This window comes from Rattus norvegicus, chromosome 8, assembly GCF_021556685.1.
Source record: "Rattus norvegicus strain SHRSP/BbbUtx chromosome 8, alternate assembly SHRSP_T2T, whole genome shotgun sequence".
Taxonomy (NCBI): domain Eukaryota; kingdom Metazoa; phylum Chordata; class Mammalia; order Rodentia; family Muridae; genus Rattus; species Rattus norvegicus.
The window spans coordinates 18,991,628-19,018,230 of NC_141541.1; the positions used below are offsets into that span (position 1 = coordinate 18,991,628).

General features: G+C 41.1%; 1 protein-coding gene across 4 annotated transcripts in view; it reads right to left on the bottom strand.

Annotated features, from left to right (window-relative positions):
• Fat3 (FAT atypical cadherin 3) overlaps positions 1 to 26,603 on the bottom strand; it is a 580,764-nt gene that overhangs the window by 94,379 nt on the left and 459,782 nt on the right. For 3 of the 4 annotated variants that reach the window (NM_001413472.1, XM_087560394.1, NM_138544.1), the window contains 3 exon segments: positions 10,970 to 11,109; positions 18,909 to 19,119; positions 20,290 to 20,604. In NM_001413472.1, the coding sequence (NP_001400401.1) occupies positions 10,970 to 11,109; positions 18,909 to 19,119; positions 20,290 to 20,604 (666 nt within the window). 4 annotated transcript variants of the gene reach the window in all.

The window sequence follows — 26,603 nt, forward strand, 5'->3', positions numbered from 1 at the left end:
GAACTCAAGGCAAGAACCTGGAGGTAGAAACTGAGGCAGAGGCAATGGAGAGACATTTAACCAGCCTGCTTTCTTACACAACTCAGGACCATTGGCCCTGGAGTAACACCACTCACAGTGGGTTGGGCTCTCCCACTCAATAAAATCAAGGAAATGCCTCTCTGCCTCTCTCTCTCTCTCTCTCTCTCTCTCTCTCTCTCTCTCTCTCTCTCTCTCTCTCTCTCTCAAATATAATATTTTATTAACTCTTTGAGAATTTTGTTTGATGTATTTTGATCATATTTATTGGTCCGCAATCCTTCTCCTGAGATCTCTCAGGTCTACTGCCTACCTTCTTCTGTGGTCCCCTTTCCTCTTAAAAAACACTCAGCATGGGTGGAGACAGGCTCAGTGGTCAAAAACACCCATTGCTCTTCCAGAGGTCCTGAGTTCATTTCCCAGAAGCCACATGGTTTCTTCCAGCCATCTATAATGTGATCTGATGCCCTCTTTTGGCACTCAGGTGTACATGCAGATATGCATATGGAGATATACACTCATGTACTTAAGATAAATAATCTCTTTTAAGTAAATATTAAAAGAAAAAACCACCACCACTCAGTGTTCAATTTGTGCTTCATATACTCACAGGTGCATCGACGCACGCTTAGTTACCAGTGGCCACACCCTTAAATAAACTGACCCTCCCTCCCCCAGAACATCAGCTGAGGTGAGATTTTATGACTTTCTCTTTTCTATGATGGGATGTGGACTGGCTTGATCTTGTGTAGGTTTTGACCAGGGCAACAACAGCCTCTCTGAAATCTTGGGCGCAACAGTCCTGTCATGTCCAGAAGACACTGTTATGCACTTGTCCTCCCAACCCCTGGCTCTCCCCACTGTTCAGCCTTCACTTTTATGATGTTTGCTAAGCGTCGGCCAGGGAGGGCTGATGTAACTGTTACGGCCCGGCACTACATTATTAGCACAACGAAAATGGTACGGTTTTTGGCACAGTAAGAATAAGACATTTATCCTTCGTTGCCCTACCTAGTTTGATCACATTCGACTCTTGGATCCGCTGCAAACTTCATGTTCACTGCAATGGGCCATCTTTCCTTGGCCAGTATGATAGTCTTTACATTGCAGCTTGAGGGTCTTTTTGACCCAGTCCTGCTGTTCTTAGATTTACCCCCTTTCTTCTTTTCTCACTCCCTCTGTTTCTTCTTTGATTGATTGATTTATTTATTGATTTTGATTGCTAGGGCCAGAATCTAGGCTCTTACTCTTTTAGGTAAGCATTTTTGGCACTGAACTACATTTCCGACCAGCTCCCTTACTTTCTGATAATCTGGTAATATTTTCTTAGGATTGTCTTGGAACATTCTCTGTTCTTGCATTATCTATTGCTCCAAAAAAATCTTTGGTTTTTCTTTTTCTTCCTTTTGTTAGAAATGCTATTTTGAGATTGCAATCTAGTACTGGGAATTCTTGTTAGTGGATTGACTTGAATTTTGCTTTTATCAACTGGACAAAATTAGGAGAGAACTAGAAAAATAATCAAAATTTCATGAGTTCCCAGATGTTTCCAATTTTATTTGGTGTCATTGTTTCTGCATTTCTCGCCCCCTCTTGATGCTGACATTTTTTATAATCAGTGACAAAAATCATAATTAGTCATTGTGTTGTTTGAAATACAAGTGCAAAGGATTCAGAATAATAAGGCCTGCATTTCTATTAGAGTTATCCAAAACAAGTTGATATTGTTTTTCAGTGCTTTTGTTCCTGAGATGAATCTCCACAGAAGAACCCCAAGTTGAACTAAACAATTAACATCCCTTGCCATACTTTTCCTCCAGAATAGGATTCACATATAATTTGTTTCCATTTATTTCCAAATTTTAGAAGTTTTTTTTTCAGGATAGGGAATGATATATTACCTGAACCAATAAGGAGAGTTCAGGACTTAATTTGAAACAGTGCCGTTTTTAAACCAAGGAGCCTGGGGACTCTATTATGGAACTTAGACATGTTCATAGAAGACAGCACCAGGGGCAGGAAGATTTCTTAGGATGCCTAAAGAGTTCATCCCTGAGTACGGGCCCAGTTTAAGTCGTTGTTAAAGAAGAAAATATGTCAGCTCTGTTTGGATACAGGCTTGACTCACATACTTGCTTTTTCAACATTTAATTTTTTTATTTTGTCATTTTAAAATCAGACCAAAGGGGTCTTCAGGGAGGTTTAGTTTCTTAATGAGTCAAAGGGAAAAGAACATAAGAGGAGAATTGCTAGAAAAGAGGAATTTGGAGAGGAATAAGAGGAAATGGGGGTGGATGTGGTCAAGATCCATTGGATAATTATTAGGCTATTGAAGGAAAAGAGGAAAGAATTTAAAGAAGCTTGGCTTCCCTGTTATCCTGTCCTTTCTTGCAGATAACTTTTATTAAGAGCACATGGCTTCTCATCTGTTTTGTCAATATGGCAATGCCATATACACTTCCCTACCACACGATTTCACTTATTGTTAACATTAGGAATTACAAAGAGTAGAAAATGTATATTATTCCCAACTGGCATAAGAGTCACTTCAGAAGCATCTGGAGACAAGTGTTCATCATCACAACTGAAAGGAGGGGTGCACGTGATATCTAGTGGGTGTAGGGTGAGCCGCTAGCTGCTCAAGGTGTCATCCATTGCCCCAGGCAGTGTTGAGGACCTTGCCTGATATCCTGGTCAGTTCAGGTTATCCTTTCTGGGCTCGGTAAGTCTTTTCTAGTATTTGTTCTTTGAGTATGTAAGAAAGACAAATGTGCCTGTGTCTCTTAATTTTTCTGGCATACCATTGGGTCCTAACGCTAGGACAGTTTGATGGAAGGATAAATGTTTCTATAGTTTTGTGAAATCATTTTTACGTTCCACCCTTCCAAGGTTTGATCAATGTGCACTGCATTCCCACAACAATATGTATAAACGACTGTCACTCCAGCCTTGCCAACGGGGTGTGTGGGAAGACTTGGGGCCCCTGCCAGCCTGCTGGATGAGAAGTGGTACCTCAGTGTTGCTTTCATTTGCACGCTCCTATTATGAGTGACGACGAGCAGAGATTCACACACTTCGGAACAGTTGGTGCTTCTTTTTCTGTTCAGCTGCGTATGTCGGCATATTCTTCTGTGGGCTAGAAGATTACTCTTCCTTCTTTTCTTCTGGAAACGTGGCGATATAAATGACAAGGTTGTGCTAAATTCTGCCATGGAGTTTATTCTGGGTATGAGTGCTTTAGCATGCCTCACAGAAGAAAATGTTTCCAGCTAACCATTGTTTCTGGATGGTGAGTCAGTTGGGCTCCATGGTGGATTTGAATCCTTGTTGTTTTTATAGATGGCATTTGTATGTTTTATTTTCCTTCATTTTCATTTCTGGTACTTTTGAAATTTTTCCTGGGATATTTTCTGAGGGCAAGATCTAGCTTAATTTTTCTCTCCATGGCTCTGCATTTCTTTCTGTGTTACATTTTTAGGGATGTATGGGGGAACTAGAGGTGATTCTACCTTTTCCTTTATAATTTTTGTGGGTCAAAGTGTTTTATCTTGCCTGATTGCTCTGTCCCTTTTGGCACAGTTTCACATTGCAGTCGGGTGGTACCTGCTCTTATCTCATGCCTGACTGAGAGAAGAATCACTAATGATATTTCTATTACATTGTATCTTGAGCTGGAGAGGTGGCTCAGCTGTTAAAGACTGGGCTAACAACCAAAATTAATATTTTAGCATCTGACTGTATTCTAGAAAATCATTGATTTTCTGTCATATAAATATAGTCAGACATGCTCTACCCTTACATATAGTAGCATAGCTGCTTACCATGGTTGAGATGTGCTTTGCTGAGCGGGATGAAAACCATTTTCACCACATTTGTGGGCTCAGTTTTCACTTACAGGACACACTAACAGGCACAGATCTTGTCCCCTAGTTTGTACTTGCAAGAAAGGTCAAGGAGTATGCCAACAGAGTTTTTGGGTATTGTTTTTTATCTCCCATGTATTTACAAAACATATTGCATTCTTTGGCTGCCAATTCTTTGAAAAGTTAAGTAACTTAGTCAAGATGCTAAAATATTTGTTTTCAGGCTGGCAGTTACATCAACAGATGTAAAAGCCTTTCTGGCCAGCAGACTGCCCTGACCTTCTTGGAGTTTCAAAGTTGACGTGGTCTTGAAATGCTTGCCTCTTTCTGCTTGCTTTGTCCTGAGCCTAATCTACAGTCAGAACAAGTATTCCTCTGTAAAAAGACTTCCTTCTCCTCATTTGCTTTTTATTTCCCACAGTTGGGGCCATTTGTGAGCTCCAGAACTAACAAAGAAAAGTAACTCTCAAAGATGTTGTGTTCAATGTGGTAATTGAAAAGCTTACAAAAGCACAAAGGACTCAAGACAGGAGGAAACCCAGGCATGGGAAGTATCTCCAGGACTGGTTTCAATGCTGCCCCCCACAAACATTTTGTGTTCTAAGGCTCCTCTAAGCTAAGTCTGGGGAGGTGCCAAAGCCCCGCTTTACAAATGCCCATGGTAGAACAGTCCTCGGGGGCGAATTGTTGGGCAAGACCAATTAAATCCTCAATTACTGAAATTCTGTTCTGCTTCTGTTGCCATTTCTAAGCCATATTTAAAACATCTTTAAAGGCACATTTTTAAAGCACACTTCCTCGGTGTATGGATTTTATTTTGGAATTATGAATAGAAAACTTACATCACAGTTGCTTTCTGTATAGAAATGTGCATCATATTTCCTCCTTAGACTGTATTATATCTGGTTTCTCAATGGAGAAAATGTTAATGGATGTGCCCACAAGAACAAGGTTAGATCCAAATCTGGTTTCTTCAGAGCCAGTTCTATATTTACTCATACTCATCCTCTCATGCACTTAGGTTATATATGCATTCAGAATACATTTACATCATATATGTGCTAACAAATGTATGTAACTCACAAAACAGATAAGTGGCATGCCTAGTCTCCTCTCAGAAACATTGATTAAAAAATTATTTTGAGTAGAAAGTTTCCTGCTACCTTGAAAATTAGAATCTATTTTCAAAAATTGATTTTCACATAAGCTGTCAGGCGTAGACCTGTTACATATAGTGAAATGCTATCATTCTTCGATTTTTTTAAAACGGGAATTCTCACATGGTATTTTAGCCTATGTTGCCGGGCCACTTTGGCCATTCCTTAATTTAAAGACCAAACAAAGTTTGTGTCACTCCTGTTTTTCACATGTTTGGGGCAAATAAAATTAAATTTGATTTGAGAGAACTCTTGTGGGAGGAGAGATATCTGGGAGTCCCCTGATCTAACAAACATCTTTAGAAAAAAAACACATAGTTTGCTTTTCTACCTTTTGAAGCATATATATGTAGACACAGAAAGGCATCAAGAAGGGAGACTTGTCAAGGTAAAATTTGTGTTCTAAGTAAGTAGGGCAGCGAGGGACTCCAAGCAGTCCCAGTGATGGACTCCACAGGGTGAGGGAAGGTCTAGACTAGGTTTAGGGATCATGTCATAGGTCTTCCTCACCCCAATTCCAATCAACGCAGGCCAAACTCACATGACAGCTCATATTGGGCTTGAGCATTTGGAGGCTATGGAAGAAGATGTTTAATGTCAGACTTGGTTGTGGCTCCCTCAAGAACAAGCTCACTTTTCTAGCTTTCCAAACCCAAAGCATGTCCTGAGTGAAAAAAGGATATTAAGAAAAAATCACAAAACACCATATCCAGAGTCCCTGAAGCAAATCATCATAGCTTTTAGATTACTTGGACAGGACTATCTTTTTTTTCCTTCTCCTACAACACAAAAGGCCACGCAAGTAATTAAGAGTTATCAGGTATGTTATCCCAATTTTACGTTGAGTATCAGATTGTATTAATAAAGTATATATGTGTTCAGCATGTGATGGTTCCAAGGACTGTCTCATTTTTCTTCATTCTTACAGCACTGTGGTGCACAGAGGGTCATTTCACTGTGAAGAAGATCGAGTCTTAGAGTGAGCTGCCTTGCAAAGGTCAAGCACCAATTTGGACTTGTGCCACCTGATTCTGGGTCAATATTGTTTTGACTATCTAAGGTAATTTACTTAGTGGGTAAAATTGTGTATTTTGTAGATAAATGTATAGAAGAATGTTGCGAAGGAGAAGTGGGTTTGTATCTCTTTTATGTGATTCCAGGCAGGCTACTTAAGTAGTCTGAGCCTCAATTTCCTCCTCTTTAACTCTTGATTTTACTTTTCCAGGGTTACAGGGAAATGGACCTTCCTTGTGGGACTTGTTGTGTCTCATTATGTAAACATTATATGTTATATATTTGCATGTCTTTTCATCCACTGAGCCTTTGGGAGAGCCATGTTCTACATTTGTTTGTATTTTCTATAACGATGCAGTAGCTCTGATTTGGTAGATGTATGAAGAATATTCATATTCATAATGGATCATCCTTGGAAACATATGCATTTGGGGTTAAAATTATGCTAAGAGAAGGCTGGACCTATGGACAGCTAGGAGATAGTCTGAAGGTACGGGTGGTGTCACGTTTCTTAGGAGACCAAGTTAAAAAGCTTCTTGTAGCTCCTGTCTTAAGAATAGATACCGAAGGGTTGGGGATTTAGCTCAGTGGTAGAGTGCTTGCTTAGCAAGCACAAGGCCCTGGGTTCGGTCCCCAGCTCTGAAAAAAAGAAAAGAAAAGAAAAGAAAAGAAAAAAAAAGAATAGATACCGAAGTCTAAGCGTTCCCTTTAAGACTTGGCCCAGTCTAAGTAGGCTCTAGTATCTGCCTGTGTGGGTGTTCAGGTTCTCCTCAAGCCAATTGACCTTGATTGGACTTTTCCCCTTAACAATAAAATGGAAATGACAGTAGTCAATGAGTTTCATATTTCTGCCTCAAAAAGTCATTACCATCTTAGATATTAAAAAATAACACCTGATATTATTATCTTGTAGTTCTGAATACAGATGTCGAGGCCAAACTCACGAGATTGCAATAAATGCATTCTTTTTGAGTGCTCTTCTTTCTTATTCAGTCTCAATATAGTATCTTCTGGTTATAGGATTGGGGTCCCCATTTCCTTAATGGCTCCCCAATATCTTGAGGCTTCCTTCACATTCAAATTGCCTCAAATCCTCCTTGCACTGGTTTGTCTGTCTCCCCCCTTTCTTGCCTTTCTAATGCCAGTTGGGAGAAAGTTGACAGATAAACTTCTCTTAGTAGACAGATCCTACCTGGAGACCCGTGACCTAAATTATATCTCTTAAGTTCCTTCTGTCATGTAACGCAATAAATCAAAATTCTAAAATTTAGAGTGTAAACATGTTCTTAGGGGAGGCATGGGATACAAATTCTGCCTGTAATGAGTGTTCTTGATAGCTGCTTGCTAAAGTTATTGTGAAACTTGATGGACCTACTCTTGTACATCTAGTGAAAGTCAATTTAAGCAGCCTCTGGTCACCTTTTTAACATGACCTCATTGATACTCTTGCCCTAAACATGAGGTTAGCTATTTCTGTAAAGCATCTTGGCTCCATTCTAACACCAATGACCAATGTCTTGCCTGGGTCTAGGACTGGGATCCACTTAAAACCATATAATTCTACTTAGATTGGCATGGATGGTGACTCTTCTTCGGTGTTTCATTCTGTCCTTTATGAGCCCCCCGTCCCACTTTCTGGATACTTCCCAATCTTGCTGCTTGCAATAACCAGGGATCCTTGAGATTCTTCATTTTTACTTGAAGTAGACAGTCCAGAGACAATTTCACTCTTTCCTCTTTCCCTTTTAATCCAGACGTCCTTGCTTATCTTTGGGTTTCTATGGTAATGTGTGGTCACTTCTGTTCTGTGTTGTAATATGAAAAGTGCAATAATATCTATCACCAAACCCACCCAATGTCATGCAGAAGCCATTGTCCATCTCATCAGGTGGCTTTTGCCCAGGTGAGGATGCTTTGTTTTTATATCGTGTTCTTTGAAATCCTTGTAATGCGAAGTGCACAGGCTACTTTACATTCTGCAATCAGCCTAGGCAAACTTTTGAAAGAAAGGGATATTTATGTAGCATCAGATTTTGTAGCTCTGAGGAACAAGAACCCAGTGAGAGTCATCTGGAAGAACAGAACAAGACTGAAGATGAAGGAGTAGTTTCATGTTGACACTGAATCCCGGAGGCTCTGATTTATTTGATATTTGTGAAGTAAAATTCAACATATTGTTTATGGCTGACAGGAAGCCTATGCCCTACCATGTTTTATGATCTCACGTGAACAAAGGAAAGAAATGTCCCCTAAGGAATTTTGAACAGGTGGTTTGGAAACTACAGAACATTAATCTAGTGGAGAAAGGTATCTGTTTGATGGTAGAATCATTACATTGTCTGAGGTCATGGATTTGAGCATATTTTAGCAGTTTCTAAAAGAAGTTTAGACTGCACTGTTTATCCCCCAAATATCCTATTGTTCCAGTGTTCCTGACACTGGAGCAGAGAACCATTTTTGCTGCATGTCCAGGGAAGGCTGGGTAAAGGTGAATTATTCTGGACTGACCAAGGCCGGTGAACAGAAAGGTCTAACATAGGTAATGGCCTTTGATGGTAAGAGTCATCAAGATGAGGATACACAGTCCATGCTTTGAAAGCTGAGTTCTCATTCCTTAAGGTCCTTCCTTGCTAGGGGGACCTCCAAGTTCACCCCAATTCTCAGACTGTTTACAAATGCTTGTGAACCAGGTCTAACTGTAAATAAGTTTGGAAAAAGATGGTCTCAGACAATGCATTAAAAGATATGCAGTGACAACTTCCAGGTTAGTTTAATGAGTGTATATTACACATATAGCCTCCAGTCTGCGTTAGCTTACTGTAGTGATGTATGCTTCAGTCTTTTCTACTATGGGACCTGAGGCAGGAGGATTGTTGAGCTCAGAAGTTTGAGGCTACTATAGGTAGTATAGTAAGACCCTGTCTCAAACACCATTCAAAGCTATACTACTATAACCTTAGTGCATTGCATATGGCATGAAGAAACATTTACGAAATAGATACTACTAAATGTTACTCATCTCATCCTAGTAACATTCGAAATATCTCCCTGTTAACTTTTGCAGTATCATTGCTAACGTGAGTGCTTTGTACCTCTGAGATCTGCTGTACCTTCCAGATAGACCCTATTGGATATGTAGACTCTATCTATTCATTAGTTCTGAAAACACTTAAAAGAATTATAGATTCTAGACGGACTGAACACTGTTTAATTCAGCTGGTTTAAAACCCTAGAGCAAAGTCTGGAAATGAATAGGATCCCATGCTTATTGGTATTTTACTTAAATATGTCTTGGGTTTTGTAAGTAGCACAGACGAACTGGCATTGAATATGCCAAGAAACCACTAATTTAAAAAATCTAATTTAAAGTTCCCATTTAAAGTGAATTAGCAGTGACAACATAGCAATCCGACACATGGATTGTTTGGCGCTCGTCTTCCAGCATGCTTTCAACTGTACAGGTCTCATGGAATCTTAGCCAGAGCGTCTCATTTATGTGTCTAGATTTGAGTTGTGAAAATGCCAAGATGTTGTGTGGTTTTAGACAGGAAGAATACATAATTTGTTGTCCCAATTGGGTCAATTATCAGACTATATGATGTAGTGTTAATACCTACTCTGGGGTAATGGGAACAAATGAGACTAGGGCAAACAGGGTTCTGTGGTCACTCGAGAAGCAGGAAAGGAGAATCAAGAATCTGTGGGTCATTTCCATTTATAGCTACATTCAAATGGAAAGCAAATGGTTGCCTGAAGTGAACCCCATTGCTCCCTTCAACCTTTGCCACTTTCTGTTTACAAGAAAACAGTCAAGTTATATTTTTTTGTAGCTGTGTCAGACTAAGAGAAAAATTGTCTGGATAAACATATGAAGTCCCCCTCCTCGTGCTTTCAAATTTCATGGTCATAAAAGTATAAATCACATTTAAAATAAATCATTACTCGCTTGCTTCTGCATTGGCAAACCTTCCTTGCTAACTATCTAAATGTGTTGAGATGAATTCTGTATATCCATCTGGGTCCAGCAGAGACCAGGGTCCAGATCAATCATTCACGGCTTCTGGGCTTGTGGGAACAACAGAGAGAGAAGCAGGGAGGAAGAGTGGAATTGCAGAGCATTCCATGTGGGGCTGGGTTTAAGGCACTGAATAACAACCCCCCCAAAATCTTATATTCAAGGTAAATCCACTGTGCTAAGTGCTACTAGCATTGTGTTAGTCCCACTTGGGAACATGTTCTGAGGGGTTTGGAATCACAGAGAAGCCCAGAAGTTTTCTTCTCATTCTCAGCGTCTTTCATATGAACTGAAGAGGCACAGCAGAAGTTTCTCAACCCCAGATGTATGGTAGCATCACTAGGACCTCTGGGGCTGTATATCAGCTATTTGGACCTGCTCATACCAGGCTCTATGTCAGAGGGTACCGTGTGCAGTTGGGATAGAGAACCCACAGCACAAGGCTATGTGAATACCCAGCCCTCACTTTTCTCCTTTACTGAGGCTGTTTGATCTTGGCTTCTGTAACTTCCATTTCAGTATGTAATTGAATATGGACTCTTAGGTATCTACAGTTTTAAATTTCAGTGACATGAAATGAGGAGGGGAAGAATCTCATGCTTTGCTAACACAGACAACATGCGTTGTAAGTTGACCGTTGTCAAAGAGAACCCTACTGTAAATGACCAGGAAACAGATCCACATCACTCTTGAATACACAACCAACCACAGTTGACTTGCACGAAGCAGCCAAATTCTGTATCCCCAATAGAACCCTTTGTCTCAGTTGTTCACTCAAGCAATTTTCTGAACAAAAGAAACCATGTCCATAATTTATTACTCCCTGAATCTATTTTTCCATGGCTTCTGTTCTTCTCTTTAGCAGATATTCACACATTGTTGTTAGTAGCTTAACATCTTACCTGAGTGACAGCAACATTTGTTCCATCGGTGACCTCCACGCTCATGTTGTAGACTGACCTTTGCTCTGCATCCAAAGGCTTTGCAATGACAATTGTTCCAACACCCTTCTCTGCATCAAAAGAGCTGTCAAAATTCCCCCCTGATGATTTCACAGAAACAACACAAAGTTAGCACATCTGAGAAGATATTAAGTATATGGAGGCATATATCTTTACAGGGTGCTTTTATATAGATCTATTTTCTGGCAGGCATCCCTATGGCTCAATTTCATAAAGCTCTAATGGGACTTTACTATTTCTATCTTAATTTATATTTCAAAGGCCATCCTCTATAAGCATAACAAATGCCCAAAAACAATGTATTGTAAATAAAACCCTCCACAGTAATGTTAGAGAGGTGGAGCAGAAGCTGATCCCTAAAAGGCAGAGGGGGAAGATCAACAGCCCTCCAGCCTGTCTCAGCCACCATGCTGGGAACCTGGGGAACACTTTAGATTTTTCTCTAGAAGAATACATTCTAAATAAGAAGAACTATTCCAATTACAACGAATACAAGTGATTTGAAACTTTTAGGTCTGTTCTAGGATTGTTGGTAAACATTTGGCTGGTTAGAACTTTAAAGTCCCTCAATTAAATGTCAGAAATAAAATTATGAATACAGGAAGATAAGAAAAATTATAAAAATGAATTTCATATGAAATATCTCTGAATATTTCGATATTCAGAGAAATGTTTTTGACCACTTGGCAGTGTAAATGAACTCTCTCCCAAGAGGATGATGATTTCACAACACATTGACATAAACTCTGAGAGGTAAATAGATGTTATATTGCTAATATAACACTAGTGGACTTCTAAGGCAATTTACACAAAGGTTTAGAAAAATTGTCATCTGTTCTTTTATTTTGAATGACATACTTAAGATAGCACTAGAATTGTGACTTTTTTGTCTCTGAACAGAATTGTCACTTACAAATCTTCCAAATTGGATACATTTGTAAAGTGGGAGAAACGATAACAGTCTAAGCATTGAAAAAAAGTTTAAATGTCAGTATATGTTCACCATCACTATTTATTTTTGTCTGAAAATGCATGTGCGAAATACATTCAGTTTCGGATGGTAATTTCATTTAACTTTAGTATGTAGGGCAATGTATTTATTGAATTTCATATTTTAGAAAAGAAAAGCTTGGTTTTACTTATATCCTATAGTCTTTCATTTTACTTTTCTGTCTTGAGCACTATGTTTTCATGATTACAATATTATAATCCTAAGTGGGTGGATGAGGAAAGGGGTGGAGAGTCACATCGTATGACTGGCATTTGTCCTGCAGCGACAAAAGTAAATACTAAGGTTTACTTTCTAAAAATGTAGTCATGTGTGTTCCAAGTACCAACCGATGCAGGTACCATGTTCACTGAGTATTATTTAACTACTGGAGAGAACATAATTGTCTTTGACATTTAATTAAAGCTGTGGAGATACGGGGGTACCGGAGAATTGCTTAGAGATGATATAGTTCTCAAAAACTTCATCTAAAGACTCATCCTCCAATTAATGTCATTTAATTGATGTACTGAGAAGCATGAGATGCTAAGTCCAGAAAAAGGGTTTCGAGTGCTCCGAAGAAGAGGAGGTTCCTAGCATGTGGAGAGAAGTGGGTCTTAGAGGGATGCCTCTCCTTGAAGAGAATGTGTTCTCAAGGAACATGTGAAATAAAACAGAAAGTTGGGGTGGGTGGCGTGGGTGGTGTGGGCAAGTCATCTCACGTAACAAGGCAAATCATTCACCTATAAGAGGTAAATGCTGGAAAAAAAACCCAAAACTGACCAACCAACAAAAAAACCTTTGTCATGGAAACCCTCAAAGAAAAGTGATAAGAACCCGTGAAGACAAGGATACGGACTTCTCAAGTGGCTTCTGGGGAGTATTACCTCACGGTTTTAATCCCAGCTCAGCCAACTTTAGACTTTGCGGTGCTGTTCACTTTCCCAAATATAGAGACTGAGACTTTTATTTTAAGCTGTTGTTTTTGGGGGAGTAGTGTTCATTCTCCAGGGTCAGTTATTCAAGAAAGGCAAACATTTGTGGGTCAAACAAAGAACTGTGCAAATGATTCTCTCTATCTGAAAACATTTGCATATTTATGTGGTGTAGATTGTATGCTTTTTCATAACTTTTGTTCTTGTTAATACTTTGGTCACTTTCGCAAGTTTCTGTTTTGTTTTTATAATCCTCTCTTTTCCTCTTGGCATGGATGTGCCATGTGTGTATTTGGTGCTCCAGATGAGAAACTTCTGATTCCATAGGAGAGAGAGAGAGAGGCCATTAGCATCTTTGGCACCTTTTCGCTAATGTGGCCAGCATACTATACTTCTCTTTTCTAAAGACATTTGCTCCTAGTTAAGCCAAGACTTTATTTAAATCAAAATCTTCCTAAGTTTTCAAATGAATTTCTGACAAGGGACACAGAATCTAGACCAGCCGTTCACCATCAACCCACACACAATTTAATAACCTACACTTAAGCATCCTATTTCATAAACGACTCCATGCCTTTCCCCCAGGTCATGTTTATCCGGGCTCCCTTTTAGCCTGAAAGGTGATTTCAATTTTGTGGGAAAACAAGTCCAAATCATCTGGGGTGAGACTATCAATCAAAGGAGTCCAACTTCACTCTCAACATTCCGTTTAAACAAGATGTGCTTCCTCAGAGCCAGTAACAGAACATGCAAAGCCAGAGTGTGCTGGGTGCAACAGCATGAGGCCAAATAAAAGGTGGGCAGAAAAGGACACTGCAGAGCTGGCCCGAGTCCCAAAAAGGTGGGGTTCAGAAATGTCACAGCCTATGCATTGCTGCGGGGGGGTGGGGTGGGTGCGGCAGAGATAGTTAAAAGCGAGGTTGTGAACAGCCCACATGACAGTCATTCACTTTAGGGACAATCCTCTTGACTGCTTTTAGTCAAGACAGGTGTCATGGAATAAAAAGGAGCAGAAGAGGCACCCTGGATTTCTGTTACGATATTATAAAATTTAATGGATCAAGGGGGAGGGTCCTGAAAAGGCTCTAAAAATAGGATGCGAATAAAAACAGTGGCAGCCCCCGTCTACAGTCCATTTCGCTGGGGGAATGAGTGAGTTGAGCTTTTCTTTAAAGGTGGGTATCCCATTTGAGACTTTTAGATTACATCATCTCTTAGCCTCAAAATGCTGAACACTCCTGACCAAGGAGAAGGCTTCTGCCGGTGCCATTTCTGCTAAGAGACTCAGGGATGAAAATGGAACAGATTCTCCTGTAGAGAAGCGTCCAGGTTCTTCCTCTAGAAAATAACTCCACTCTTGCCCATGTAATTGAAAAAATGCCAACCCAAATCTAGGAGTCACCCAGGGGGAGGTGTGACTGAGAAGCTTCCAAAACCCTGAGCAACTGAATCTCAATGAACGGAGGGAGCCGTGCACAAGCTGTTCGTTCAAGTTCAGCATGTACACCCAACTGAAGGAAAGACATTCTGTGCCAGTGACGGTGTGATCATGAATAATTTTCTGCCTTGGAATGAAGCAAGCACACAGCAGGCTGATATTTCAATGGAGGGCAGGAGCTGGAGGGCAGGAAAGGGTGGTAGGAAGGAGTAACAACAGAAAAACCCTAGACTTGAGTCCAAGGCCCCTTTTCTTAAGATAATTAATATGAAGTAGTTTGGGGCCTTAATTGTTTTTCTAAAATTTCTCCAGTATGATTCCATAAATGAGATCAGTGCCAAAAAGAAAAGCAGGTCTTGCCTGAGATCAAGTTAGGGGATGAAAGCAGAGTAAGGGGAATGGAGTGTTTGATGTCCTTTGACTAGCTGAGCAGAATTTACTCTGTTGGGAGAGCAGCTGAGTTATAAACAGATGGGGATTCTCTAGATACTGGCTAGGTGAGAGGTGGTGATGGAGAAATGTGGCTGCCAGGTTAGGAAAAGTCCAGAGGTGCCCAAGCTCTGAGTTACGACTAGCCTTATGTGGACTGAGGGCCAAGGTAGCCCTTGTCTACCTGCAGCACAGAAAGATGTCTGAGAGGCTAGAACAGAGATTCATGTTAATATACCCTTTCTCCTTCCTGAGAAAGCAAATCAGAGCAAAGTTCGTGTGCTTCCTATTTGGAAGGTGAAACATGTTTCTACGATGATTCGGTAAAAACTAAAGTCAGGTAAAAACTGGAAGGCAGCATGCCTCAGTTTTGAATACAAAGTTGTTAATGATGGCAGCCTTTACAATTCAAATATTTGCTATCAGGATAGGATTCAGGGGCTGAGCTGAGAACCAGATTGCCTGCACATTGGAGGTATGTAAATCAAAGAATGTCTGAGGGGACGCCAGAGCCTCCTGAGAAGTGTGAAGATACCTGGCGAAGCCGCAAAGGATTGTGGGTTATTTTTGTTCCCTTCATTTTCTTTCCCTGTTATAAAGGAAAGGAAGCATGCTGTGTGTTGGGCTGTTTAAATCCACAACAGCTGAACTTTATTATGTTGCCTTTTAATTACAGCTTCTTAGCTTGGTTATAAGTAGGGCTTGTTTCTGAGAGCAGAAGGATCTCACTACAGAAGAAACCCAGTTTCTTTGGAGTTGAGAAAAACGCAAGTGTTTAGGCTTGGGGACAAAATGCTGCTCATACGGAGTTCCTGGGACTTTGTGTTCTGGTAGGAGGTAAGGAAATTCAGTCAAAATCAGAGCCCTGGAAGTCTGAAAATGTGCAAGTGAGAATATGCTCTCAAGGGGAAGGAAAGGCAGGCTGAAACACCATCTTTGTCTCCTGAATGAGGTTTCACCAGGTTGAGCAGTTTAAAGATGGGCATGCCAGATGAGGATTTTCTGCCCTAAGCCTCTCAGTGTGTTCTTCAAGGGTGTCCGAATACACTAGATTTATGGTGTGATCTTGGGTTGACTTATTCTTCACAAGAGGATTTGGACAAAACCTCAAGCAGGAGGCTGCTTTTTGAATCCATGTTGAGCTTCCTTACCTCATGTTTATTCTCTGTCTCCCTGCAGAGCTCACAGATGGGCATTAGGTGCCAAGGGGCACTGCCCACTCTCAGTTCCCTCTGTGCTAGTTTGATCAGTGATGATGCTTAGGCAAGGGGGAAAGGAAGATTCACAAGGGGTAAAATTGGACAGTGAGGATGAAACACCTGAGGCTGATAAAGCAAACAAAAGGTTTTAAAAGAAGGAAGAGGATGTCAGCACAGCGGGTAAATTATGACTCAGGCAGGCGAGCCATATTTGTAGGAGATTTGATAAAGGCGATCATCTCTACTGCAAACCACCAGCACCTGGGAAATGACTCAAAGTTCCACAGAGCTGGCATTTAAAGACATTGTTGGCTGAACCTGGGGATGGAAATAAAATCATGATCTGTTTGGGCAGGAGGCCCAGTAACTTCAATTTGTAGAAGAAATTTAGCAATCTGTTATCAGATTCACAGAGAAATGTCTGTGATGGAGGGTTCCAGATCAGGGGACAGTCCTGGCAGCCTTCATTGAGAAAACTCCTCTCATTCGTACAGTAGAATGGATGAGGTGGGGGTGAGGGGAAGCAGAATCTATGGAGAAGGAAAGTGCTTAGGAGTACAAGGATAAAGGAGCCATGATAGTTATGGCCGCACTTTGCATATGGTTTCTGGATTAGGGATTATTGTGAATGCAGATGCAGAGGGAGGGTCTCTATAAACAGCCTGGACTATTGAAGCTATTGGGGTTGGCATAAAATGGAATCTCATATAGACCATCTGTAGGGCCAGGAGGTTAACATGGTTGCTTCAGGCATCACCACCAGTCTCCGTATCTTAGTTCATTCACCCTGAGTAGAAAGCAGCATAGCTCCAGCAAGAGAGAGAGAATGGAGATATGGGCTTTGACCTTGAGCATGAAGAATGGAGATGGCACACGCATAAATGAAAATGTACAGTAGTACAGGATGTGAAAAACCCATGAATAGTCTTACAAGTAGCACTCCTAGCAATATGCTAGCGTACACCTAGTCATACTTGTGGAGATGTTGAAGAATTACAAACTGACCCAAAGAATTGGGGTCAGGTGATCCACCACACTTAGCATCAAAGAAAGGTAGCTAGCGAGTTCCTATGCGTGGCCAGCTTGGACAAGTAACAGCCAGCAGGGATGCTTTGCAAAGTGAGTTGGTAAAGGGATGACCAAAGGTGTCCAGGCAGGCAAACGACAACTAACTGGTACCATGTGCAATGCTTCCTTGCATCAAGAAAGAAGAGACTGTTTTCGTATGATAACTGAATAAGCCAGAAACTACTGGGATGGTGGTAGAAACATTTCTCATGGGCCAGAAGATGTTCCATCTCAAATACACTGGCAGACACGAAGGCATTGGAAGGATGGTCATATGAAGAGATGATGAGATTGACATCAATTACCTAAAACTAAGATGTCTTGTGTTTCACAGAACAAATGCAGAGGGGAAGCCCTTACTTGTTGGGAGTTCAGAGGACTCTCTGAGGTTTGACTGGGAGACATAGAACATGCTTTTTTTCCCCTATGCTTCATGAAACCAGATGTGGAGCCTCCTAAACGCTTTCTCCAGACCCAGCTGTTTGAAGGGGAGGCAGGTTGCTGCCCATCCTGTCCAGTCATCATGAGGAAGGAAATGATTCTCCCACACGAGTGCTCTTCTGGCTTACTCGATGCTCACAGAGAACCCTGGGAAATGATCAGCCCCTGGCAGGCACATACTCTCCTCTCTCTTTGACAACAGCCTGTTTTATTTCCCTGTCCTACATGCTTTTCCTCTCCAGCGCTCTCCCTGCAGGTTTGTGGAAGGGCTGTTTTGCCCTTTCCCTTTTGCAGCCTGGCGTGCTTGCTTGCTTTCTTTCAAGGAATTTAAAAGTTGGCTCCCGGGTCTGCCCTGCCTGCTTCCTTCCATCTGCTTTCTCTATTCAGGGTGAGTGGGGGCTTTACTGGCCACACATCTAGGTTCTATTTCCTACCCTTCCTTTTGTGGACAGCAGCCAGGGGACTCTCCCGGTGGGGCTTTTTGGTCTGTGAATGATACTACTGCTGAAAGGCAGGGGGGCTGGAATTACATTCTCGTTTATTTTCAATTGGAAAATTCCCAGTTAAATAAAGCGACCCTACAAAAAGATAAAAACAGAACAACAAAAAACCCACACGTATCTCCAAAGCAATGGGAGAAAAATCAAAACAACCCCCCCAAACCCCAAACCCATTCAATCTCAAGTCATTGGATATGTGGAATGAGGCCGCTGTCAGAGGCACGTATGAAACCTGTGGGCTGCGCTTCAGTCTCTCACAGGCAGTTATGGAAGATGTAATTCAATTTGTTTTTTAAAAAAATGCAAAAGGCAGATTGGATAGCCGTATTTTAGCAAATGTGTTTGCACTAAGGGTACCTTCTGTTGAACAGTTCTGCCCACAAGCTGTCTGTAGAATATAGAACATCTCTCGAGCATGCTTGCCACCTTGCAGCAGGGCAGTCAGGAGCAGAAAAAAAAACAGAATGCAGAAAAAAAGGTGAAGAAAAAGAGAGAAATGAAGGACAGCAAGTCTAGTACCATCAATACATTTAGAAATGAGATTAGCCAAGTGTGACAATAGAATTAAAATGACACATAGAAGGACAGTAAGATTGCCATAAATAACGTACTATGGAGAGATCCAGCCAGAGAGCACTCTCTTCAGCTCAGCTACGGAATCGAACGAAAGCACAGGTTGGTTTCCACTTTACTGGCTCTTTTGCATCCCAGCACTACGTTTAATCTTAGGCTTAATTGCCAGCTTTTAAGCTTTTCTTTTGCCTTTTAAATTTATTTATTTATTTATTCGTTCACTTATTCATTCATTTACTTGTTTGCTTGGCAAGTTCCTTCAAATAGTTACGTCTATTTCCTGATACGCTCTAGAGACTTGAACTTACCGATGATGTCAAACCACAGAGGGGTGTTAGCTGGCTGCACAGACACCACCCCTACAATCTCTGTTACTTTGTCACTCTCCATGATGGTGAAGTTGTAAAATGGTTCATCGAATGTCAATGGTATAGGTGAAGGTGGGGGCTTCTTAATCCATTCGATGTGGAGGCGGGCAGTGGAGGATTTCTGTGGGCGGCCATTGTCCACAGCCTTGATCTAGTCACACATGGAGGGGAACACAGAAAGACAGCTTAGTGCTCTGAGTCCGTGGGGGGCTAAAGATTTCACTCACACAGTATAAAGCCCAAAGACTATTTTCTGCACAGTGTCACAAGAAGAAAAGTTGTGTTCAGTTGAGACTCCAGAGTCGACTCTGGAGTGGAATGTACAGAGCTCATACCATGTCTGCCTGAAACCAAGTTCTGAGATGTGAAATCATAAAAAAATAAATGCTGTACTTATAATTCACAGTATTTTGGGCCAAGGGTAATAATTTTTGTGAGTAGAAATAGCTAATTTAATTCCTCATAGCATGATTCTGAACCTCGCTTCTAATGAATGTTGAAGGAGGAATGAAGTACAATGTGAGATATTATTTGTGTGTTAGGATATATGAGCACATCGCTTCTCGGCCTTTTGGCTAAGATCAAGTGTAGGATATATGAGCACATGTGTACATGCATGTGAGCATGTATGTATATGTGAATGTATGTATGTGTAAATGTAAGTATGTTATATGCTTCTATATGTATGAGTTTGTTATGTGCTTCTATATGTATGTAAGTTTGCACGCACTGAGTTTGTATATGCATGTATGCATGTACATATATGTGTGTATTTATATCCACATGTTTAAATATAGTGTGTGTGTGCATATGTGTTTATGTGCGCTGTACACATGTGTGAGCATATGTATGAGTGTGTACAATGTACATGCATGTATGTGGGAATATGTATGCAAATGTGTATGCACTTGTGTGATCATATGCATTTGTGTACATATGTGTGAGTGTATGCATGTTTGGGTCCATGTAAGTGTGAACATGTGTACCTGTATGCATGCATATCATAGTTTCTTCTGCTTTGCACTAGATATATGTTGTGTTCAGCACCTTGGGAATGAGTTTGGGCTCAGAATGTACGGTCTTGTGCTTCCAGCAAGCCAGAGAATTGGTGAAAGTTTGATGATAGGACACAACAAAGGAAAGTCTGACTATTTATAGCACCACCCAGGAAGGTAAAACTTCTCACCTGTAACTGGCTCCCTCAAAGCAGCCTTCTGTAGCTATTTCTGCACTTTAACATTAGACATTTATTGGTCAAAGAACTAGGCACAAATAAGAGGACTCACCTATACCCCACTGATGCTCTGGAATTAGATCTTACCGTCAGGATGTCATAACTTCCTGCTGTGAATTGCTTTCTGGAAGAGACCATGCCAGTTTTCGGGTCAATAAAGAACTTTCCATCATCGTTCCCATCCACAATACTGTAGGAGATTTCTGCATTGGGGCCTTCGTCTCTGTCAAATGCAAAAGCCCTGTAAATGGGTTCACCCCTCTTCTTTCGGTCACGCTCTGGAAGCTTGATCTGGTAGACCTTCTCAGGGAACTGGGGCTTGTTGTCATTTTCATCTAGAACCTGAACTACCACCCAAATGGTTGACTGTTTCGGAGAAGAACCGCCATCCGTCACTGTCACCTGAGTTTTGAAAGAGAAGGTATGATACAGTCAGAAAGTACACGTGCTGTCACTTATGTGTTCCCTGCCCACCCCAGAGTTGTGCAGTTTACTTACTGGGCCATTTCAGCTCTCCTGAGCACTATGACTTTTATAGAATAGACAACATTTTTACAATAGCTAACCCATGAGAGAGTGAGTGCCACTGAACCAGCAATGGAAGTCATTGCTGGAGGGATAGCGGCAAAGCAGAGAGGTTCAGATTGGGTTCTGATGCTGAGTTGTATTCCATACACTAGTGACTTTAAAAGGCAGGTTTACTTTTCTGGAGCCTAGGGGAAGAGTCTAACTCATTCTCTGGGGTCTTCTGGATAAGCACTTTAATAACCTAGTCAGATCACAAAGTCCCTCTTTGTGTTGCCATCACCCCAGGGTCTTCATTTCTACATAGGATTCAGTGGGGGCATGGCAAACAGGAAGGCCACTGCAAGGATTCACTGTAGAGTACAGCAGAGAAGGGGGAGAGCTGACTTTGGGAAACTCCTGGTTCATAGAGTCCAAGTAGATATAGCATGTGTCTTCCTAGCAGACACAATAGTCATGTATTCATTATTGTGCACTGACAAGGCTTTTTACCATCTGAACCCTGCTCTTCTCTTTTTTCCCCCTATCATGTTGTGAGCTGAATTGTTTCCCCTCAAAACTCATGTGTTTGAAGCTGTACTCCTACCTTGGGCCTGTACTACCTATGGAATTTCTGAGAAAGGGGAATCAAGGTCAAATGAGGTCATAATGGTAGAATCCTGACCTAACCAGATCCTTCATGAAAGGCGATGGTTTTGTTTCTATCTCTTTCTGTGGTGTGAGCACATAGTGAGAAGGTGCAGCAGTGAGGAAGCAAAAACCACGCCAGAGTTTGACATGGGACTTCCTGGTCTCCATTTTATTATCTTATTTTGTCCCATGCTCAAATTCTGCTTTTCAAAATAATATCAGGTGATGTCTTTGGGTGGCCTTGGTCATTAGAGCTTCATGAATGGAATTAGTGTCCTTATAAAAGAGGCTTAGGAGTGCTTGTTTGTCCTCTTCTGTTACCCCAGAACACACCCAGAAAGTTCTATATGTGGGGAATATTCATGGGGCTTTATGTTTGCATGATCAAGTTTATGTGGAAAAATGCTTTAGAATGGAAATTTCTGAACAACAAAGTTGCTCACTCATAGTTCTGAGGGCTGGGAAGTCCATAATCAAGGTCCCAGAAAGGCACTGTCTGTGAGGGCCTCCTCTCAGATAGAACTTTCCTGATGTGCCTTCTATGTCAGAAGGGTACAGACAAGCCCCATTGACCTTTTATGTAAGGACATCAATTCCATTTGATCTACCCATATTTAATGGCCCTGCTTGCTGACACTGCTGTACTGGGCAGTAAGACTGAGAAGACAGACATTCAGGATAGAACATGGAGAATGCACAGTCCACCATTCAATTCTTGCTTCTGATGAAGGCTCTCCCTAGCTCACAAATTAACGTCCTATTGTCTGCCCATATGACAGACAGAGATGGAAACATCTGGTGTCCCTTCTTTATATTGTTATAGAACAAGAAGAAAAGCATGAAACAGTTGAGTTGTGCCATAGTGATATGTAATTTATAATTCACGTAGCTTACTTTAAGAATAGTTGAATGCTAGCCTGTTGCTTAACTACTACAAAATAATGTTTTCTCCTCCTTGGGAAATGAAAGGGGCCAAGCACCACTTTTTATGTCCCTGAAATGCATTTGTGAAAACAGAAAAAGGAACACGGTGAAGAGAATGTAAAGAGCCTTCTGGGTCTAAGATGCCCTTGGGTCTCAACAGTTGCCATGGCATCAATAGGCAATGCGTAAATGGCATAAATGGTCTGTGAGGTACAGTTCTGAGCATGACCTCAGCCACGTCCATAATATCCTTATCGGTCAGTGGGATGTGGTTCTGTATTTTCCTTTTTCAGATGGGAAAACTATCCACTGAAAGGTCTACAGTTAGTGAGTAACAGTGCTATGCAATGATGACCCTGGGAGGCCTTTTATCTACAATCCCCTGGAAGAGCTTCTACTTAATCTTTGTGTCGTTACCCCGAGTTTATTAGCTTAAAAATGTGTACTTGGAACCTAAAAGAATGTCCAGAAGAAGCATCGACAGAAACCAACAGTGAATCAGAGAATATGCCCAGTCATTTCTTCATCTAAGGGGAAAAATAAAAATTATTGGAAAACATATTAAAGTTTCTCTTTCAAATGGAATTGTAATGTGGTTTAGCCTCTCTTACAAGTTGCCTGGGAGGGTAGCTTTAATACCCTCAGAATAAACTTCTATCAGACTTTTTGCTTTTGTTGAAAAAATAAATCAATGCAGTTTTATTCCAATATTTTTTTTCTATTGGTTTAGTGTGCTTTGCAAAAGAAATGTTTCTATTCCCTGAGCTTGTGAGCTTTGAAGAGACATGTCCTATCCTTCTCGGTGCTCAGATTATACTCCAGGTGATCCATGTTGGCACGGACTAGTTTCTTGGCTGTTGGGTCATTCTACCTCTTCCCTGTTTGAACAGCTCTTTTCAAAGTCAAGGCAGCTCTCACTGATTTCACTGGGCCTCAACCTCCTCTCCACTGGCTGTCAGTCTTTATGCTGAAGGGGACTCTGAAGCTGAACATGACTGAGGAAAGAGCCCCTTCTTGTTCATTGGAGTATCCCACCACTTAAGAAACAGCTCTTGTGAGGGACACCAGAATCTTGGGCATGCATCTAGAGTCTACTTTTGTCTTACCATATGCATCAAGTCAGATATGGAAGTGAGCGAGTGCCTCTATGTGCCATTTCTAGGCCAAGTTCCTCTGCGCCTCTCTCTCTCTCTCTCTCACTCTCTCTCTCTCCTTCCCTTCATCCCTTTTTCTTTCCCTCTCTCTTTTCCTTTCTCTATTTCTGTCTCTCTTTCTCTTTCCCTATTTTTCCTTCCCTTTCTTTCTCCCTTTCTTTCTTTCTTTCTTTCTTTCTTTCTTTCTTTCTTTCTTTCTTTCTTTCTTTCTTTCTTTCTTCCATGCCATTGACCTGCAGACACACTGCCAGACATCCTGGAGGACATGATCCTTGACTGTCCTCACAAACTGACCTTTCTCCTTTGAGTTTAGGAGCTTGGTTGCTCCCTGTCTCCTTAACATTCCTAACACCTCCATTCTTTTAAACTGTCTCCTCCCAATGCTCCTGTCATGATACCTGACTTGTTTAGAAAACCATTCCTTCCCTCCTTCAGATCTATGGGCACATCCTTTGAATGGCCTGGCACTGTCACCAATCCCTTGTATGCAGGGAACCAGAATAGAGTTAGCATCCTGCATTGCAAATGTCTATCCACAAGCTTATTTTCATTTAGTCCTCCCAAACGTGAATACCTTGAGGTCAAGGACTACCTATTAATCTGTGCCAAGGTTTGGCACCTGATTCAGCTCAAAGTACCAAAAAAAGTCATCAAAATTAATTTACATAAATGTCTCCTTATGACAATGAATGCAAAGAACATTCTTGATGGAACACTAGCCAGCTTGAGCTTGACAAACATGGCTTCATTTCCTCTGCCTTGTTAAACCCATTAGATACATTGCTAAAGCTAGACACCAAGGTCTAACCCCTTATTTGGCCTCATTTACCCACTCCTGAGGCTGACTACCAAGATCTAGCTAGCAAAATATTAAAGTCATACAATGAAAAGCTACCCTTGGTTCACCTAATTAACATGCTCAATTATAATCACACACCACAGTCTAATGTGGGCTTCCTCTTTTACCTTTGTAAACTTCCACTTTCCTATGTACTATGTCTCCTCTATCCAGAAGAAATCCTTTGACCTTGCCCACTGGGACAAATACCTTTTCCCTTTCTCCTTTCTTCCATTCACCTTCTCCCTCATCCTCTATATCCCATCCTTGTCTCTTATTCCCCACCTTTTATCTCTCTGGGGAAGATAAATTTCCTTTGTGCTGAGAACTTGGTCTTGGGGTGTCCTGAACTCATAATGATCAATTCTGACATAGAAGTGTCTCTAAGAATGAACGATGTTTTCCCCAAGTGCTTTGCGATGTGTCCTGGATAAACCATGCATTCTGGAGTTTGTTTTCACTTTATACCACTGAGAACGTGACCAGCGTGCAACCTAATGAAATGCCTTAGAGCTACTCTGAAAGTGGTGCTTACCCTTGTGGATCCGCAATACTGAAATGGCTTATTTATGTGTTTTCCTCCTTTGGTATATGGTACGATGCTGTTTCTGCTCTCCTCTGGAATTTAGGATTTTCTCAGTGATTGCTACAGCATATTACCAAGCTCAGTTTTCTCAGTTTTTAATTCTCATGAGTACTTCTTGAAATCCCCTCTTCTACATTGCTGTTTCTACCTAGAGCACAGGTCATCGATGACTTACACCCCCAAAGATTATGGTCCAAACTGCCTACCTGTTTTGGATGTCTCCATAGAGAGTTCTTGCATTCTTGAGTCCTTACGTCTCTAGATAGTGATGGGATTATCCTGAGAGATTTTAGAAATTTTAGGCAGTTGGGCATTGCTGGTGGATGTCCGTCACTGTGGTTATGCCCTTGGGTCCTATACCTTGTTTCAGGTCCCTCTCTGTTCCTCTTACTGCTTCCTGTCTACCACAATGTGAGCAACTTCGTCCACATGTTGCCACTGCTAAGACCTGTCTGTCATGATGGGGGCAACTTCATTGCCATTTTCCCACTGCTGTGAATGTTTTGTTTGTTTTTGTCTCACTGTGGCCTCAGAATTGATAGAATGTCTAAAACCATGAAGCAGGATGAATTTTTCCTTCCTCAAACTATTTCAGGTGTTCCATCACAGTAGCAACAAGTCTAACACGCTATCCTAGGCCTCACCCCACCCACTACACGCTGCCAATACAGGAAGAAAAATTACACTGTAGAGCAAAGAAAAACCAACTGACACAAATCCTCATCATCTCTTCTGTATCATTTTCCATTAATAGGAACCACGATTGCTCAAGAATGATCCATGTGTCCATGCCTCTGCTCTGCTGTGGCCCAACAACAGAACATTGCTATGCTAACTTAGGATAATCAGTAGTCCTGACAATCAATAAAAAGCTTGAAAGATTAGTTTCTTGAGGGACTGCAGCTAACTCCTAACAAAGGAGAACACAGACAATTCATTGCTACCGAGATTACACTGAAGCTCATCTCATTTTTCTTTGGGGTCCTTGTGGTCTTTGAATGCCAAGCAGAATCAGAGGCAGAATATACCCCACACGGAGTTACTGGATTAAGGTGACACAATGACAGAAGGAGTGTGTTTTTACATCTATTTCTAGAAGATGCAAGAACTTTAGAGGACCAAAAGGAAGAGGAGATTAAGATACTTGGTATAACATCAGCCAATGAGAAGCTACATTTTGCCTTAATTATACTTAACTTGATATTCATTATCATTGTCTTTCTCCATCCCCAGAAGATGAGAGTATAACTTTCTGAAAGCTGAGACCCTCACACTTGTCTAGCCCCGTGTCCAGTGATCAGGAGACCATATTTACTATTTCGGTGCTGGAGAGTTCAAATCTGACATTCCTTCCTACTCTTGACTGATCATAATGAGTTACTTCAAGGCCATCATATTTAAAATTTCAAACCATTCTTTGAAGATTACATAAGGGCATTCATGTTCTATATTTGCCCTCGATACTGTAACATGATCTGATCTTTTGTTGTTGTTTTATGAGCTCATTTGCTACAGATCTTTATGAGATATTCATTGCAATATGAGATCCAGAAAACATGATTTTTATTTATTCTGTTTGAGGATATTCCAGGCCATGTTGAACAGTACTATGGAAGTTAGTTTTAATTGTCAACTTGACATAATCTACAATCACCTAGGAAGAGCATCTTAATAAGAAATCATCTCTATCAGCATGTCTTAGGGATTAGACATGATTGTTAATTGACCCAGCCCATTATGGACA